Raw genomic sequence first — 16,557 nt, forward strand, 5'->3', positions numbered from 1 at the left:
GCCAAGTGGAGTCAGCAGGAAGGACGATGCTCCTCCACTGCAGGAAAATCTGTTATTTAAATGACTAGTAATTCTTTAAGCAAAATAAAACACAAAATATTATTGCCTACTCCTATGGAACCCCCAATGGGATACTGTGGTACTCAGAAGGGACCCCCCTCCCAATTTTCCCACATTTTTAACATGCTTTTTTAAAATTAAAATGAAAAATCACTCGTAGAAAAAAACCATCACAAAAAAGAGGCATGAAAAATCAGAGCAAGAGACAAAAAGAGGGCCAGAGACATCAGCAATACATTCCAGACATTTAATTTAATATAAATTACAACAAGCCTATAAAAAAATTAAACACAATGAATGAATGGATCTTTATTACTAAAAGCTATAAGCCATCACAATTGGTCACAATGCGTAGAATACAAATAATTGATTTAAAACTGAACAACAGCAACAGCAAAGCAAACTTACAAAAATGTAAAAATCACTCTTGCTTGTATTCCACGTCTCACACTCCCCCTTATGATACTTGTCTTGGTGCCTAGCTCTCAACTTACTTGCAGCCAAGACAAATTTTGGAACCAGTACAGTAATACATTATTGCTGGCAAGCAAAATAGATTTGCTCAAGGGGAGGTCAGTTGGAAAGAGAGCAAAGGATGCAATCGAGGAATTTTTGTCTAGGGGATATATATAAAGGGCATCGTAACAAATAGTGTTGAATGTCCTCCACTTCTCCCAACCAACTCTTGACTCATCCTGATCCCATAAAAATCTTTGGTAATTAGTCCTGGAAATTAGACCTTTCATGGTCAACTCTAAACCCAACTATTTAGTTAAACAACTTAACCATGGCTGGTTTGATGCTCAATGCGTCACTCAGAAGAACATTCTAAAAACACAATAAGCATGGATACTCCTTATTTTGCAAGGGGGGTCAGCTGCATTTCCAGCAAACCATAGTTTGTGAAGCTCTGGATGTATTCCTGCTATATTGTATTATCCACAGGCTGGAGCTTGGCGAAGACTGGTTATGTTCTGCATTATTAACGTAAACAATAAAATCATACCAAACAGAAAGAAAATTCTCTCTCTTTTTTTTTTAAACCTGCAGAGGCTCTCAGTTTATACAGGCAACCCCTGATTTGTGTGGGGGTTGCATTGTGGCTCATCACACATGACGGCGGAGCGTGTATGAGACCATTCTGACCCCTTTTCTGGCCACTTCCAGGTCACAAAGATGCACATATGTGCAGTTGGGTAAAAACTGAACACACGCTAATTAGTCCTTGCCTGTATATCCATTTTTATAGAAGAGCTTACCTTCATGCACCAGTAAGAAACATCTGCTGGGGTTTGACCTCTGTAAAACCAAGCTATTTTTCCATTTATAATCAATAAATTAATTGATTAAAATTATTTCCCCTTTACTGTTCTCATTGGCTTCCTTGCTGTGATTCTAAAAGGTTTTTTTCTGGCCCTTCCAAGCTTTCTAACATTGCCCATTAAAAAAAATAAATCACATGTCCCCTTTTACACATCAACCATGCCTGCGTTGAAATGTGGTCCCCAGGAGCCTGAGCAGGGGTAAATGTGCTCTCAGCCCCCAAAAAGCTTGTCACCCCTGAGTTACAAGGTTATTTATCGTGAATTAAAAATGAAGCAATGTTGAGTTTTGTATTTATTTACAGTATAAAGCTAACTAAAAATGGCAATGTCACTTTTTCCCAAGACGTTTCTTAATCCAGTGCCCCACCAATATCTGCGGCCTCTTCTGGTATTCATCCAGCACATCGTGGGGGGTGGAGATTTGGTCGCCCTCCAGTCGGTTCAGGAGTGTTACACAGACCACAGCACCTGCGTTTATAAAACAAAACCCAAGACCAATACACAGAGGTTACTTGAAAATAACACTATGAACCATGTGGGGAAAAGGACACTTTACCCAGGATAAGATGAACTGAAACTGATGAATTAACCCAGCAAACCAAGAAACAGTCAAACATAGGGAAAAGTGACAGATAAAGCCAATTCACAATGGAAACAAAACCTTCAGCAGGAATTGGGCATTTGTTAACTAGCCCATAGGCTGTTTTACCTCCACCTTCAAAAAGCAGAAGAGCAAGGAAGTTCCTCTGTGCACACGGGGCGATTATTTTGTTCTTCAGGGAGCTGCGGTCAGCAGGACATAACTCACCAGATCTTTGCTGCTACCTCACTTTTCCCCACAGAACCAGCTCTTGTGATTTGTTCTTATATTTAAAATAAATTAGGATACTTTAAAGCTTTCTTTCTGTGGTTCTGAAGTTTGGATCCAGTTAAAGGTTCTTCACCTTCAAACCTAAAAGCATTCTTAATCATGTCATGGCTAATTAGTGGAAATTCTGCATTGTGGACGTATGTTGAATTTCGACTGAGATCAAATTAGGGGTAACGGGAGACTATCAAGCATCCCACATGAGCTGCTTAGGACCAGAAAAGGGCCAAATCATAAATCAAGCAAGAGAAGGAAGCAGTATAAACTGCAAGTGGCATCAAATCAGTTGGAAACATCAGACAAACATCAAACATGAACTGTGATGCATGTTTTGGTCAAAATAAGAGAAGGTCTAATGGACACAGCAATAGTTATGAAATATGCTGTTATTCTGGATTCGGAATGTAGGGCAAGAGGCTTAGAGCATTGAAAGAAAAACTGAGCCCAAGATTTTCAGACTTAACTTTTCAAACTATTGTCTGTCTCCAGCCTTAGATAAGCTATTATGGATTGCACTTGGAATTACTGATTAAAAATTATACTAAAGCATTAAGATACTCAGCATGTATGATCAATATTAAAACTCCTCTGTGGCTATGAATTGCATGATAAACTATTGACTGTTGAAACTAGTGAATTATGTAAGACTGGACACATGTGCTGCTTACCTTTGATACCAATAATATTGCACATGGCTGCAAAAACAGAAGATTCCATCTCAATATTCCTGACTCCGGCCTTGTAAGCTGCCGTTAAATATTGTGCCTTCTCTTCCTCAGTGTATGAGCAGATTGCGCCATCAAGACGAGCTTGGCCTACAAATGTATGAAATGCAGATTTTAATACATGCAATGAAATCTCTACAATAATACCCCATGGAGTTGAATTGCCTGATCAGCTATACGCGGCTCACCACTTGAACTTTGGCCAATGGATGGAACCAGAGCTACTGTATGGCTGGGGAAGATTTCAGCTCACTCTGCATTTGGGACCAAACCATCCCATTTCCCTCCACCCTACTTGGACCAATGTGCAGATCAGAACATAGTTCTGAGAATTAGGCCACACCATCAGTTATATGTGTTATTTTTCATGGGGAAGCATTCAACTATGAGAATAATCCCCTCACATGTAGTCTAAAATGTAAGGTGAAGCTGTTCCTTTAACCTATCAAGATTCTGCTTGTGTAAACTAGGTCAGACTTTTGGGGGACTATTGGTTTAATTATCCAAATATTCTGATTTTATTGTTTCACTATTATTCCGTTTTGTTTTTAAATGCACACATTTAGCAAACATTTTAAATGCTTTGCTTCTCTTCTGTTTCCTTTGCTTTGTTGTTCATGAATATGGTTGCACCCTTTCAGCCTTACCTTCATAGAAATCCAGAGTGCACATGGTGTTCCCAATGACTGTTTTGAATTGATCCAGTTCCTTGGCACACTCCATCAAGTCTTGAGCCAGTTCCTTGTCTAAGTTTGTGCTACGATATACAGGCTTTCCCAGAACAAACTGTTCAAACTGAGGTTTGAAGGTGGCATCTACAGATTGCTTGGTGATCACCACAGATCCTGGTGCCAAACCTACATTTCAAATATATGTTTCATAAACCAATAACTGTGATTTCATTTCAATTTTTGCTTTAAAGTAGTAAGGGCATGAGGAATACCTATTCCCCCAGATGTGCCGATACGAATAATGGTTACATTGGAACACTTGGAATGACACAGCAGCTTGAAGAGTTCATGCAGCATGATAGCAATGGAAGGAATCCCCATTCCATGCTGAAATGAAAAAAGGGGGGGTGGGGAAAATTCATAGTGAATAAATCATTCTGTTCTAGGTTATTGTGGGGATGTGGGAAAGGAAGAAAATAACTATTTTGATGGTTACAACCTTCTATTATATTGAAGCATTGAAGCAGGAAGCCAGCAAAGCATTTATCCTGAAAGAAAATATTGCACTAAAGCCATTTTTTATTCAGAGATTTTCAAAATACGGTCTGCAGATAACCATAGTAACAAATATTAATGATAAAGAGACTTGCGGTTGCAAGAGTGTACAATGTGAAGTCAAGTATATTAACTAAAAGAGTCTCTCCAAAAAGTGGAGGAACTATAGTGTGGCTACATTTATTCACATCAGAAAGAAAGCAACATCACGCATCATCAAAGGCAATTTTATTTAAACCCTTCAGAGCTTTTAATCTACCTGTTAATTTCTCAGCCAGGACCATTTGCCAAAGGTTAGTGCACCATCTAGAAATAGGCCATTTCCCCAGTGTTTAGCAATCAGTTGGTAAGCCGTCACTAACATGAAAGTTATCAAAAACCTTGTAAGGTATATCAGCATATTGATTATCAAACAGCAATAGCAACAACTATGGAAGCTTTCAGCTTTGCCAATTTCCTCAAATACCTTTGGCAAAAATTGATTGACTGTAGAGCAAACCCACCACAAGTGGTAGAAAGTTCCATTTGTGTTAAGGCCTCTCCGGCATTCTTTGTTCTATAATCCGTATATCACTCAATTTAATGGGTGTAACATGCCACCTGTAAATTAATTTGGGAATATTTTCATGGATTCCTGGGTAATTCCATGAAAATGTCAACAAATAGACACATTTTTCATTTTATTATATTGTTAGCATGTTCTATAAAATTTTAAAGTTATTTCCCCAAATTTTATCATTTGGCAACAGGTTTTCACAATGGCATTTTACATGTGAATAAAAACAATCAGAAGTATGACATGCAAGGTGACTCAGGATTTCTCTATTTCGGCCCCCTGAAGCTCAGTTAAGCACCTCTGCAAGAAAATAAAGAACAGGTTAATGACCCTTTAGTGTACTGATAGCTTTGCCTTCTCATCTGGTGAACTGAAAAGACATTTTATGTTAGGAGGAAAATCAGATGATCTTAGGACAATAAAATGTACATTGGTTTAGTGTGTAATGTTGACCACAAAACATGTGCTTTTTTCCATCTCAACAAATGAAAAGAAAAATTCATATTCTTTAACTTTATTCTTTTCTTTTTACCATTTTTACCATTATGAAAATGTGATGAGATAGTAACTAATATGTGTTTGACATGCAAAATTTCTTGTGATCATTGTAACACAGTAACATTGTTCCTCTTCCTCTTTAAGACTGATTGTGCTTAAAAGGGATGGGAAGAGATTTCTCTCTGTTATTCAGCGCTGAGTTTGGGTGCAACAGCACTCTGCAGGGAGCTGGTTGGCACATCTGAATGCTTTCCTGAGCCCAGTGCTAAGGATCACCCATCTCCTGACAGGGGAGGAGTGTTCCTGCTTAGTGCCGAGTTTGGGCATGCCAGAAAGCTCCCTTGGATGGTTTTAGTTTCTGCCTGGAAGCCAAAGGAAGGAACCTCTCCACTGTGAGAGGCTGCCCTGTCCTGGAGCCTCCGCAGTGGTTCTCAACCTGTGGGTCCCCAGATGTTGTTGGACTACAACTCCCATCATCAGTGAGCTCTGGCCTTGCTAGCCAGGGGTGATGGGAGTTGTAGTTCAACAACATCTGGGGACCCACAGGTTGAGAAAGGCTGCTCCAGAGGAACACAAAGCACAAGCCCAAAGCCCCCAGTAGCCCCCAGTTTTGTGTCCTTTGTCAATTGCACATATGCAGTTTGTATATATAGAAATCTAATCTAATAATGCATTAATGATCATTTAGAGATATTTTTAAAAGAGAAAATTCAGTTTTAATTGATAGACAATGTATTGCATGCCCACAAATATCTGGCCCACTTACACTGATGGATAGCACAGGCCCTGCTTTGTACATCGCGTAACGATCGGTTCCTGCACAGATATTGGGGTAGTCCTTGCCTGGGCTGCCAACTCCCAGCTCTTCAGCTATGTAGGTAATAAAAGCTTTCATTCGCGAAGGGCTTCCTCCAACACACACAAACTAGGCAAGATCAAAGAGAGGAAACTGTAAGAATATTAAGGCTAACTATGGAAATATTTAACAATGCATTTTTAAAAACATTTTAAAAATTGAAATATGAAAAGCCTGTTCATGCTACAAAGACACCTTTTAACAATTCACACTAGACAATGTAAGAATGTGCAGCTGCCCCACATGGGGATCAACCCTGCGACCTTGTTGTCACCAGCACCATTTACATCTCCAAACCTTTACATCTCCAAACAAGGCAGGGAAGTCATGGGTGCCAGTCCCCAGAGCAAAATGGTACAGGATGTCATCGCTCATCTTCTCAAGATGTTGATTTGGGACACGAATGGGGGTTTCCCTGTCAAAAGAAGGGAGAAACTTAGTATGACTTTATAGCAGCAGAACGAGCATCATTAAACAAGGCAACAAGTATAACATCTGGACAATTAGGATTCTTCTGGATCACAGCCTTGAATGTTTAGAATTGTCTCACATATCGTATTACCAAGAGTGGAGTTGGGCCCACCTAACTCAGCTGGGCCTGCCCAGGGACTCAGTGAAGGAGCCAGCCAGACTGGAGAAGGGAAGGAGATGGGCTGGAGTTCGTTCTGTCGCCATCCAGAATAAAGCTGATATGCATTTTTCACCATTGGAGTGACGGCCTTTTTTCTGGCTTGCAGATGTCACTTCCCCGCAAATGTAACAAAAGTTATCGGCACTATTAACACATTTACGAGGCATCACTATGGAGGGATTTACACTGCAGGGATCACTTGTGTAGAACTTATGATGCAGGGTAAATGGGAGAGTAGCCCACAAAGTCGCACAAATGACTTGCTCACCAGTTGATACTTTGCTTTATACTACTGATTGCTTAGTTATTTACCACTATTATTATTGTTGTTGTTGTTATTGTTATTGTTATGGTGTCCATGGTTCTCCTCCTCCCCATTTCCTCCTCACAACAACCCTGTGAGGTAGGTTTGGCTAAAAGATGGTGACTGACTCCAAGGTCACCGAGGGAGTTTCATGGCTGAATAGGGATTCGAACCCAGCTTCCTCAGGTCCTAGTCCAACACTCTAACCATTATGCCACACTGCAATCCTAAAGCCACAATGTCATGACTCAACTGCACTACTCAGCTGCATGCCATTGGTCCTGGTGTACCTGATGAGCTGGTGCAAGATGGCACCGTATGTCGCAACCAGAAGCTTGAAATGCAGTGTTGCCAAATGAAATTCTGTACTCAGTGTGGCCTGGGTTGCTTGTGCACGACCATCTTTGTATCTTCTAAACAGGAACCAATCAACAGATCCCACCTCCCCTCGTTTTTGTGTTCAGCATCTCAAAATTAGTAAAGATTGCTTATTTTCCTTTCAGAGGCATCTTGTGTGTTGTGTGGTGGTTTAGTTGGGATCCGCTTTCTTGTAGCTACCCTTCAGAATGAAGAGTGATGAGGGAGCAGGATTATACCTGTCACGCCTGCTGACCATGCTCTCTATGCACACACAACGTGATGTATGGGAGATCTGTGTGTACATAGTTAATATGCATGTAGGTGCTTTCAGACATTACACAGATTGCACTAAGGTGTAAGGCTAGCAGGCACAATCCCACAGCTTCTTCCACATCCATTCAAACAAAGGCCTGAATACTTTCTAGCCCTCATGTGCAAAATTCCCTAATTCATTGATCTGCTGTTTACAGAATTACATTTCTATGGGCACAACTGCATGATTGTTATTTAGAAGGCAATCAAGACAAGATTTCTTGAAAACAAAGGTTTCGCAGCAATAAATCATGCTCTTAAAGGTTACTTGAAAGTCAAGTAAGTGTAAGACATTACACAGATTGCACTAAGGCAATTACACAGATTGAACAGGCAGAGCAATTGAAGAAAGGGCACAATGGCAAGCAGATGTCCCTTTCCCACAACGCCTTATCCACCCCCACTTGTGTGACAGCAATATAATGGAAGTTTGAAAGTAATGTCCCGCTACTCCCCCCTCCCACAATTTGTGAGGCAATTTATACCTAAACCTATTAACTAGCACTTGATTCACTTCTTACGTGGTAGATGTGTTCATGGTCTTCTCCACAGCATCCCCAGAAGCCATGGTATTCAGTCAGGCTCTGAGGAAGGAAATTTAAGAAATGGGACATATACATCACATGGTCAGCACTGTGAAAAATTGTATAAGGAACAAGATGGTTTGCCAGCTACAGAAATAGACAGAAATAGATTGTTATTAATGCTGGTTACTATCAGTATTATGATTGCTCTCATTATTTTACTTTCTTGCCCATCCTTCACTGTAATGTCCCAGGGCAAGTTACAATTTAAAATGCAGTTTAAAAACTTACAATTAAAAATGCAACTACAAAAATAAGATGGGGCCTGCAGATATACATCTCAGGTGTCAATGGGTAAGCATTTGGCATTCACAGAAACCTGTATAATGAGGTCAGCAGATGTACCAGAGCAGACCATCGGCTGTGGGGAGGACTGCAGGGCCTGATCCCTTCCAGGGCCTTCTCCAACTGGCCCAGGGGGCGTGGCCCAGGCCCTTACTTGGAACAAACTTTTGGGGAAGTGTGGGAAGTGTTCTACCATTGCTTCCCTGTTCCAAGTGGTTAATGTGTTTTAAAATGTCCTCAAGCAGTCGGTGGCATTTAAAATTTTTATTTCTCTTTTTCCTTTTTTCCTCTGTTGGGGGTGGGTGGGTGGGATGGATATTTGGTTGGAGATTAATTTTAGTATAATTGTTCTGTTTTTGTTTTTTGTTGTTTTATTGGTTCTGTATAGTTTGTGTTTTGTTTTAAGGGGCGGGATCAGGGCTGCCTGGGAGTGGGGCCCCAGCCAACACGATGGCTGGGACAAGTTCCACAGGGGCGGAAGCACTGGGACATCCGATCTCGGTGATCATGGGCAGGAGGCGGAGTTACGCTAAGACCAGACCATGTCATTACCGAGGAGGCAGGTTTAGTCGTTGTTTGAAGACTATCCCTGCCTCCGGGTCTGGCCTTGACCAGATGGATACTGGAATCAACAGGGGAAACCTACATGACCTGAAGGTGTTGCTGTGTAATGCCAGGTCAATGATGAATAAAACGACTGCCATCCACGACCTCATTGTGGATGGAGGACTTGACCTGGCATGTGTGACAGAGACCTGGTTGGAGGAAGCAGATGGGCCTGTCCTTGCCGCAGCTTGCCCACCAGGTTTCTCTTACGCACAGCAACCTAGGTCATGTGGGCGGGGAAGGGGGGTTGCATTTTTAGGAAGTCATTAGCTTGCATCAGGCGTCCTACTGGGAAGACCCAGTTTTCTGAGTGCATGTTCTGGAAGCTGGGCAATAGGGGCAGTACAGGATTCCTTTTGGTGTACCGACCTCCCCGCTGCACCAAGGATTCCCTGTCCGAGCTGCTTCAGGTTGTGGCGGATGTTCTCCTGGAGACACCTAGTATGGTTGTCCTAGGGGATTTTAACATCCATGCCAACACGACCTTACAAGGGGCCGCTCGGGACTTCATGGAAAGCATGGCCTCCATGGGGCTGTACCTGAATAAGTTTGGCCCAACTCATAGTCATGGACATGCCTTAGACCTGGTGTTCACCTCTAGTGACGTGGGTGATCTGACACTAAGTAAAAGTGAAACAAAAGAATTGCCATGGTCAGATCACTTCCTGGTGCAACTGGACTTCTCTGCGACCCATCCCCTCTGCAGGGAGGTGGGAACAATTCGGATGGTCCGCCCCCGCCACTTAATGGATCCAAATGGTTTCCAGAGAGTGGTAGGGGATGCTTTATCCCTTGTTGATGGCCTTTCAGCCGATTCCCTGGTGGCCCGCTGGAATGCGGAGTTAACCAGGGCTATTGACTGTTTGGCTCCGAAGCGCCCTCTCCGATTGCATGGAGCCCGAGCAGCCCCGTGGTTTTCCACGGATCTGAGGGCAATGAAATAATTGTTGAGACGGCTAGAGAGCCAGTGGCGGATAACTCATTCCGAATCTGACCCGACACAGGTTAGAGCTCAACGTCGAGCCTACCAAGTGGTGATAGTGATGACGAAGAAGACCTTCACCGCCTCTATTGCAACTGCAGAAAATAGTAGCAGGAGACTCTTTCAGGTGGTTCACAATTTTGCGGAACCACCTGCGACATCAGGGCCCAGTACGGGCCACATGTTCTCCTGCAATGATTTTGCAAAGTTTTTTGCAGATAAAATCGCTCAGATTCGGGAAGAAGTAGACTCCACCGTGGGAGCAGGGCCAGGGCGGGAGAGTGCTAGAGTCCTGTCTAGTCAAGTTGTGTGGGATCAATTCCAATCTGTTACCTCCGAGGATGTGGACAGGCTGCTTGGACGCATGAAACCAACCACCTGTCTCCTTGATCCTTGCCCATCCTGGCTAATAAAAGCAAGCCGGGAAGGGCTGAGCGATGGGCTCTGCGGGGTGGTGAATGCTTCCCTCTGTGAGGGAACATTGCCAGACCCGCTGAAAGAGGCGGTCATTAAACCGCTTCTTAAAAAACCATCTTTAGACCCGGCCAGTGTGGCCAACTATTGCCCAGTCTCAAATCTTCCATTCTTGGGCAAGGTGATTGAGTGCGTAGTTGCTGAACAACTCCAGGCATGCCTGGAGGATGCGGACCATTTGGATCCCTTCCAATCGGGATTCAGGCCTCACCATGGGACTGAAACTGCCTTGGTCGCACTGGTTGATGATCTCTGGCAAGCTAGGGACAAAGGTGAGGGTTGTTTCCTAGTTCTGCTGGATCTCTCAGCGGCCTTTGATACAATCAACCATAACACCCTTCTGGACCGTCTAGAGGGGCTGGGAGCTGGGGGCACTGTTATACAGTGGTTTCGCTCCTTCCTCCTGGGCCGTGTTCAGAAAGTGGTGGTGGGGGATGAGTGTTCAGACCCCTGGGCCCTCACTTGTGGGGTGCCTCAGGGTTTCGTCCTCTCCCCCATGCTTTTTAACATCTATATGAAGCCGCTGGGAGAGATGATCAGGGGGTTTGGACTGGGTGTCCATCAATATGCAGATGATACCCAGCTCTACCTCTCTTTCAAATCAGAACCAGTGAAGGTGGTGAAGGTCCTGTGTGAGTGCCTGGAGATGGATGGTGGCTAATGGACTGAAGTTGAATCCTGACAAGACAGAAGTACTGTTTTGGGGGGACAGCGGGTGGGCTGGTGTGGAGGACTCCCTGGTCCTGAATAGAGTAACTGTGCCCCTGAAGGACCAGGTGCGCAGCCTGGGAGTCATTTTGGACTCACAGCTGTCCATGGAGGTGCAGGTTAATTCTGTATCTAGGGCAGCTGTCTACCAACTCCACCTGGTACACAGGCTGAGACCCTACCTGCCCGCAGACTGTCTCGCCATGCTCTAGTTATCTCCCGCTTGGACTACTGCAATGCACTCTACGTGGGGCTACCGTTGAAGGTGACCCGGAAACTACAACTAATCCAGAATGCGGCAGCTAGACTGGTGACTGGGGGTGGCCGCCGAGACCACATAACACCGGTCTTGAAAGACCTACATTGGCTCCCAGTACGTTTCCAAGCACAATTCAAAGTGTTGGTGTTGACCTTTAAAGCCCTAAACGGCCTCGGCCCAGTATGCCTGAAGGAGCGTCTCCACCCCCATCGTTCTGCCCGGATGCTGAGGTCCAGTGCCGAGGGCCTTCTGGGGGTTCCCTCATTGCGAGAAGCAAAGCTACAGGGAACCAGGCAGAGGGCCTTCTTGGTAGTGGCGCCTGCCCTGTGGAACGCCCTCCCATCAGATGTCAAAGTGATAAACAACTACCTGACATTCAGAAGACATCTTAAAGCAGCCCTGTTCAGGGAAGTTTTTAATGTGTGATATTTTAGTGTATTTTTGGGTTCTATGGAAGCTGCCCAGAGACCCTGGGGAAACCTGGCCAGATGGGCGGGGTACAAATAATAAATTATTATTATAATTATTATTACCTTTGTAGGGAGGGATCTCCCCATCTTGGGGGCTGCCACAGAGGAGGCCCTCTCCCAAGCCACCCCGCTGAGAGTCTGGAGTGCTGGAACTACCAAGAGGGCTCCCACTGCCAGTCTTAGCACCCAAGGGGTTTTGTAGTAGGGAAGGAAGTGGTCTTTCAGATATTTTGGGGCTCCGTGGTTTAGGGCTTTAAACACCAACCTGAGCCCCCTGAATTGGGCTTTGAAACAAAATAGCAACCAAAGCAGGAGTTACAGGGGGTCTGCGTGGAACCCCAGCCAGTAATCTGGCTGCTGCATTTTGGACCAATGGAAGTTTCCGAAGTGTCTCCAATGGGAGTTGCTCCAAGTGAGGCAAGGATTTGGAACTGCGCGCATGAAACGAAAGGCGTCCGCTTCCCTTCCTCTCCTTTTCCTTTCCTGCTCCAGTCCGTGAGAAGCCCGTTTTAATGGAGGTGCTTTGAGCAGCAGTAGCTCTGTCCACAAGCTATTTTAATTCAAATACAGTGAGGATGCTTTCTCAGCAACCATCAGTGGGGAAAGGCAAGCTGCACCTTTTCCCTATGGGCTGCTGAAAGCAAAGTGGAATTAGCGGAGTGGGGCGACAGCCGCCTCCAGCAAAACACGACACACGCGACTAGCCCGGTTCCCATGATGCAACATGTGCCTTTCTCTTGCCTTTCCTCCCCTTCTGGAGTGGGCGGAGTGGAGCTGAGCTGGGGCGAAGCGCAGGCTGGCTTTGTGCGGATCCCACGGCAAAACAAGGCGACCCCTCGCAGCCCCTGCCCGCCTTCCCTCCGCCCGCCGGGGAAGGGAGACCCGCGAGGCGCCTACCTGAGGAGGAGCGAGGCCAGCAGCCGGGAGCCCAGCAGAGATGCCGCCCCTTCCTTCCTTCCTTCCTTCCTTCCTGGCGGCTGCCAGGCGACGGGCGGCGCCCGGGCTCCTCTCGCCCTGTCGGCGCCCGCCTCGCAGAGACACGGCCAGCCGCGCTGCCGAGCGCTCGGGAAAGGGATCCGGGGGGGGGGGGCACCGATCACAGGCTGAGCTTTCCGCAGAGCGCGAGGGGCTGCCCTTCCAAAGACAATGGTCCGCGCTTCCCTATCCAGAACACTCTGGGAGGGCAGGATCCGGCCTGTGGGAACAGCGCCTCTCTTTCTCTCTCTCTCTCTCTCTCTCTCTCTCTCTCTCTCTCAGACCTGCTGTGAACTTGCCCGCCCAAAGAGGCAGGGAAAGGTGCTCTCAAGGCGAGCAGAAATATCTCCTTGCTCAGGGCGTGGACTTTCCTGAAGTTGACTTCACAATCTAGCTAGTAGTTTAACACAATATGCCGGAAGCACGGAAGGACGCAACGGGGGAAACTCTGAAATAACATCACACAGAGTGACACCAGAGATCACCCGATTCCTTTAACTCGCAAACATCCTCTAAAGAAACAAAAATGTCATCAACAGAAAAAACCATTTAACAGTTTGTTATGTACTGAATTGAATAGGATCCAAACTGCAACAGTCTGATTGGTCTTAGAACAATAGGATCCAAAACGCAGCAGTCTGATTGGTCCTAGAACAATAGGATTCAGAATGCAGCAGTCTGATTGGTCCTAGAACAATGCGGCAATATGATTGGTTGGCAGGAACCACCCAATCATGCTCCAGATAGAAGTGAATCCACAACCTGATTGGCTTACAGTAGAATTCCAGAATTAGCCAATCATGTGCAGCCCATTGTGTAAATAATGTATATAAAACAGATACTTTGAGGGGACTTTCATTCATTCCTCCTAACCACTATGAGCTGAATAAAGAGCATGAAATCACTTTGGGACTCTGAGTATATTTCACAGTTATATTACTATCAGCTGTGATCACAAATATTAAGTAACAATCTAGAGATTAGGCAAAATGTAAGATGATCAGCGTAATAAACTTCCTAGTCAATTGTGAAACTACATTCCTATAATTTACTTGTGAAAAGGCTAGCTGGATTATTTTGGGCAGACAATGTCCCGCCCCAGCATAAGTGGTTGAACATTTTCCAGTTCGGTGGCAAGCAGTTAGAAACAGAGCAGGCATTCAGACAACCCCCAGGCACTGAAGGAACACATGGGGGGGGGCAGGTGCGGGTCAGCCAGTGTACCCAGCACACACACACACACACACACCGCCTTGCTGGAAAGGGTCGAGTGTCCTTGTCGCCTTGCAGAGGTCAGCTCTCCACTCCTCACATCACATTCCTCAGTCTACTTGTGCGAAAGGCCCTTCCAACGCGCTCTCTCGAAGCACAGCCACCTCATCCCCTGGCAGGGAAATGAAGGCCGAGCAGGAATGCAGGACACTTCTACAGGCTGCCTCTGAGCGAGCGTCCAAAAAGAGGCAATCAGATTTTAATTTGGTCGGAGAAAGAGCTGGCATTACCAGCTTTAAACAGGGAGATCAGGTTTCTTCCCCCGCCCCCCCGCCGTGTTTCAGTTTGAGCCTGAACATTGTTGGGTCCATCACTGCTTTTTCAGGTTTCCACGCTGTCTGCCTACACCTGTGGGTGGGGAGGAAGTGGGGGTCATGACATAACCTGATGTGAATTGACTGACTGGTTTCCCTGCCCCAAACTGTTACGGAAGGGGGGGGGCATGTCTTCTTCACCTTCTTCACTACAATATATCCATTTATTCCCAATTGTCAATGTCAAAGGGAACTAAAATCTATAAAATCCATATCCATAATCCCTCAAGTAAGGTGTCAAGACCCTAATCCTGTCAAAATCACTCTGCCAAACCTTTCCTCCAGGCAATGCCAGGTGACAGACTATGCATACACTCAGGAAGCGCTTATCTGCGCATATCTCCAGCTCTGCATATTCCCCCTCCCTCCTCCTCATGTTAATCCGGTGTAACCCAACCGGTTAATCCGGTGTAACCCAACCTCTCCTTAATGTATTCATGATGTAATCTGTGTAACCCAACCTTTCCTTAATGTATTCATGATGTAACTGGGATGTATTTTGCACTGTATTCTGGGACATGGAGGGAGTTTCAAAAGTTCATGTCACCCCTTTCTCGCTGTTCAATCTCGTCTTGAACCTGTTGCGCAATAAACCTTGGATCTCCGCATTTTGCTCCTGTCCGGCTGAGCTCATTTTCTTCCGCAGGGACCCGCGGACACTTAGTCCGACGAGCTGGGTGGCAGTGTAGCCCCGCACCCAGATTTTAGCCGTAACAGTTGGCGCCCCAACGTGGGGCATGCGGTTCTCCCGCGTTGCTGACCGGGGGCCCCGAAATCTTCAGCCGGCACCAGGCCATTTTGCCTGGGAAGATCCTTTGGACCCCCGGCCATCTTCCGGGCGGTAATCGAAAGCCCCAGGAGTTCAGCCGGGGAGCAAAGAGGGATCCAGCCAGCTTATTCATCGATCCCGGGATCATCACAGAAGACGTGTGAGTATAAGGAAAAATCCAGTGCACTGGTGGGAAGGGGGTGGAAATCTCCTGGCAACTGAATTCTCTGCCCTCCTCTCTATCGATCCTTCTTACCTTTCTCTTGGTCCGGTTAGTGAGAGAGACCGTGGACCGCTGCTCGACCTGAAAAAGGGGTTCTGAGCTCTATCTCTTTCTCTAACACCCTCCAGCCAGCCGCACCAATTGGGAGCCCGAAAGTAAGACGGAGAGACCCGACTTGAAAGATAGCCGACTCTCCGCAACGGGCATCCCAGTTGAAAGCAAGGGGTTAGAGTTCTCTTTCGGAACTTCCCGAGCGTCCTTGCTAGGGGGCAGGAAGTGGTCTTGCTTTCTATCCCAATCCCAGCCGCACTGGTCGGTGCCACGTAACACGTGTATTGTGCGTGAGCCCGCTTCCAAAAGCAAGGGGGATTTTCAGTTCGAAATTCTATCCAGGGATCACCCGATCTGGCACCGCACGGCACGGGCGTCCAGTAGGGCCCCTTTTCCTGAGATTGTGACGATAGGTAGGAGGTTGCCATGGGGAATTGGGCGGGATCGGCAGAGTGGAAAAGGACCCCAGGTTATTAAATAGGAAATAGGAAAGGAATAGAAAAAGGAACCGAGTGGGTGAAGCTCGTTAAATTGTTAGGAAGTTGCCAAGCGACAAGGAAAAGGGAAAAAACCCTAAATAGCCCCCTGTACAAGTTACCCAAATCCAAATCAACCCCTCTCTTTCTCCCTTCTCTATCCCCCCCAAAAAGAGAAAAACAACAACAAAAAAAGCAACAACAACGCATGCATATATAAAGGGGTACCCAGTCAACTAAGCATTGTGAGCCCTGCCAGTTTGGTTAACTGGTTGTGTTTGAAGAGGCAAGGAGGCTCTTAAAACCATGTGGGACCTTCTTACTAATTTCACTTAATGAAGCCAAAGGGAGCGGCCCAACTCCTTGCAATAACCAACTAAAGAATGAG

At 45.8% G+C, this 16,557-nt stretch overlaps 1 protein-coding gene across 4 annotated transcripts; it reads right to left on the reverse strand.

Moving 5' to 3' along the window:
- Positions 1-293: 293 nt before the first annotated feature.
- On the reverse strand, positions 294-13,016 carry UPP1 (uridine phosphorylase 1). Of its 4 annotated transcripts, none has more exons than XM_083709822.1 (8): positions 12,987-13,016; positions 8,243-8,305; positions 6,412-6,529; positions 6,025-6,183; positions 3,922-4,036; positions 3,626-3,835; positions 2,922-3,068; positions 294-1,853 (listed from the first exon to the last, which is right to left on the reverse strand). In XM_083709822.1, exons 2-8 carry the CDS (start codon positions 8,287-8,289, stop codon positions 1,714-1,716), a joined length of 936 nt encoding a protein of 311 aa, XP_083565948.1. In that variant the 5' UTR covers positions 8,290-8,305; positions 12,987-13,016; the 3' UTR covers positions 294-1,713. The 4 variants fall into 4 exon arrangements, with proteins under 4 accessions (XP_083565948.1, XP_083565950.1, XP_083565949.1 ...); XM_083709824.1 differs by lacking the exon at positions 12,987-13,016 and adding an exon at positions 12,409-12,758; XM_083709823.1 differs by lacking the exon at positions 12,987-13,016 and adding an exon at positions 12,355-12,758.
- Between the last annotated feature and the right edge of the window lie 3,541 nt (positions 13,017-16,557).

The sequence above is a fragment of the Podarcis gaigeae genome (assembly GCF_964106915.1).
Source record: "Podarcis gaigeae genome assembly, chromosome: 13".
Classification (NCBI taxonomy): domain Eukaryota; kingdom Metazoa; phylum Chordata; class Lepidosauria; order Squamata; family Lacertidae; genus Podarcis; species Podarcis gaigeae.

Bases quoted from the DNA above. Each gene is read 5' to 3' on its own strand.
- UPP1 (XM_083709822.1), bottom strand. From the start codon at position 8,289: ATGGCTTCTGGGGATGCTGTGGAGAAGACCATGAACACATCTACCAC. The intron at 4,037-6,024 runs GTAAGTGGGCCA...TTTTCATTTCAG, and splicing joins GGCCTGTGCTATCCATCAGT to CATGGAATGGGGATTCCTTC. The intron at 1,854-2,921 runs GTAAGCAGCACA...TTATAAACGCAG, and splicing joins CAATATTATTGGTATCAAAG to GTGCTGTGGTCTGTGTAACA.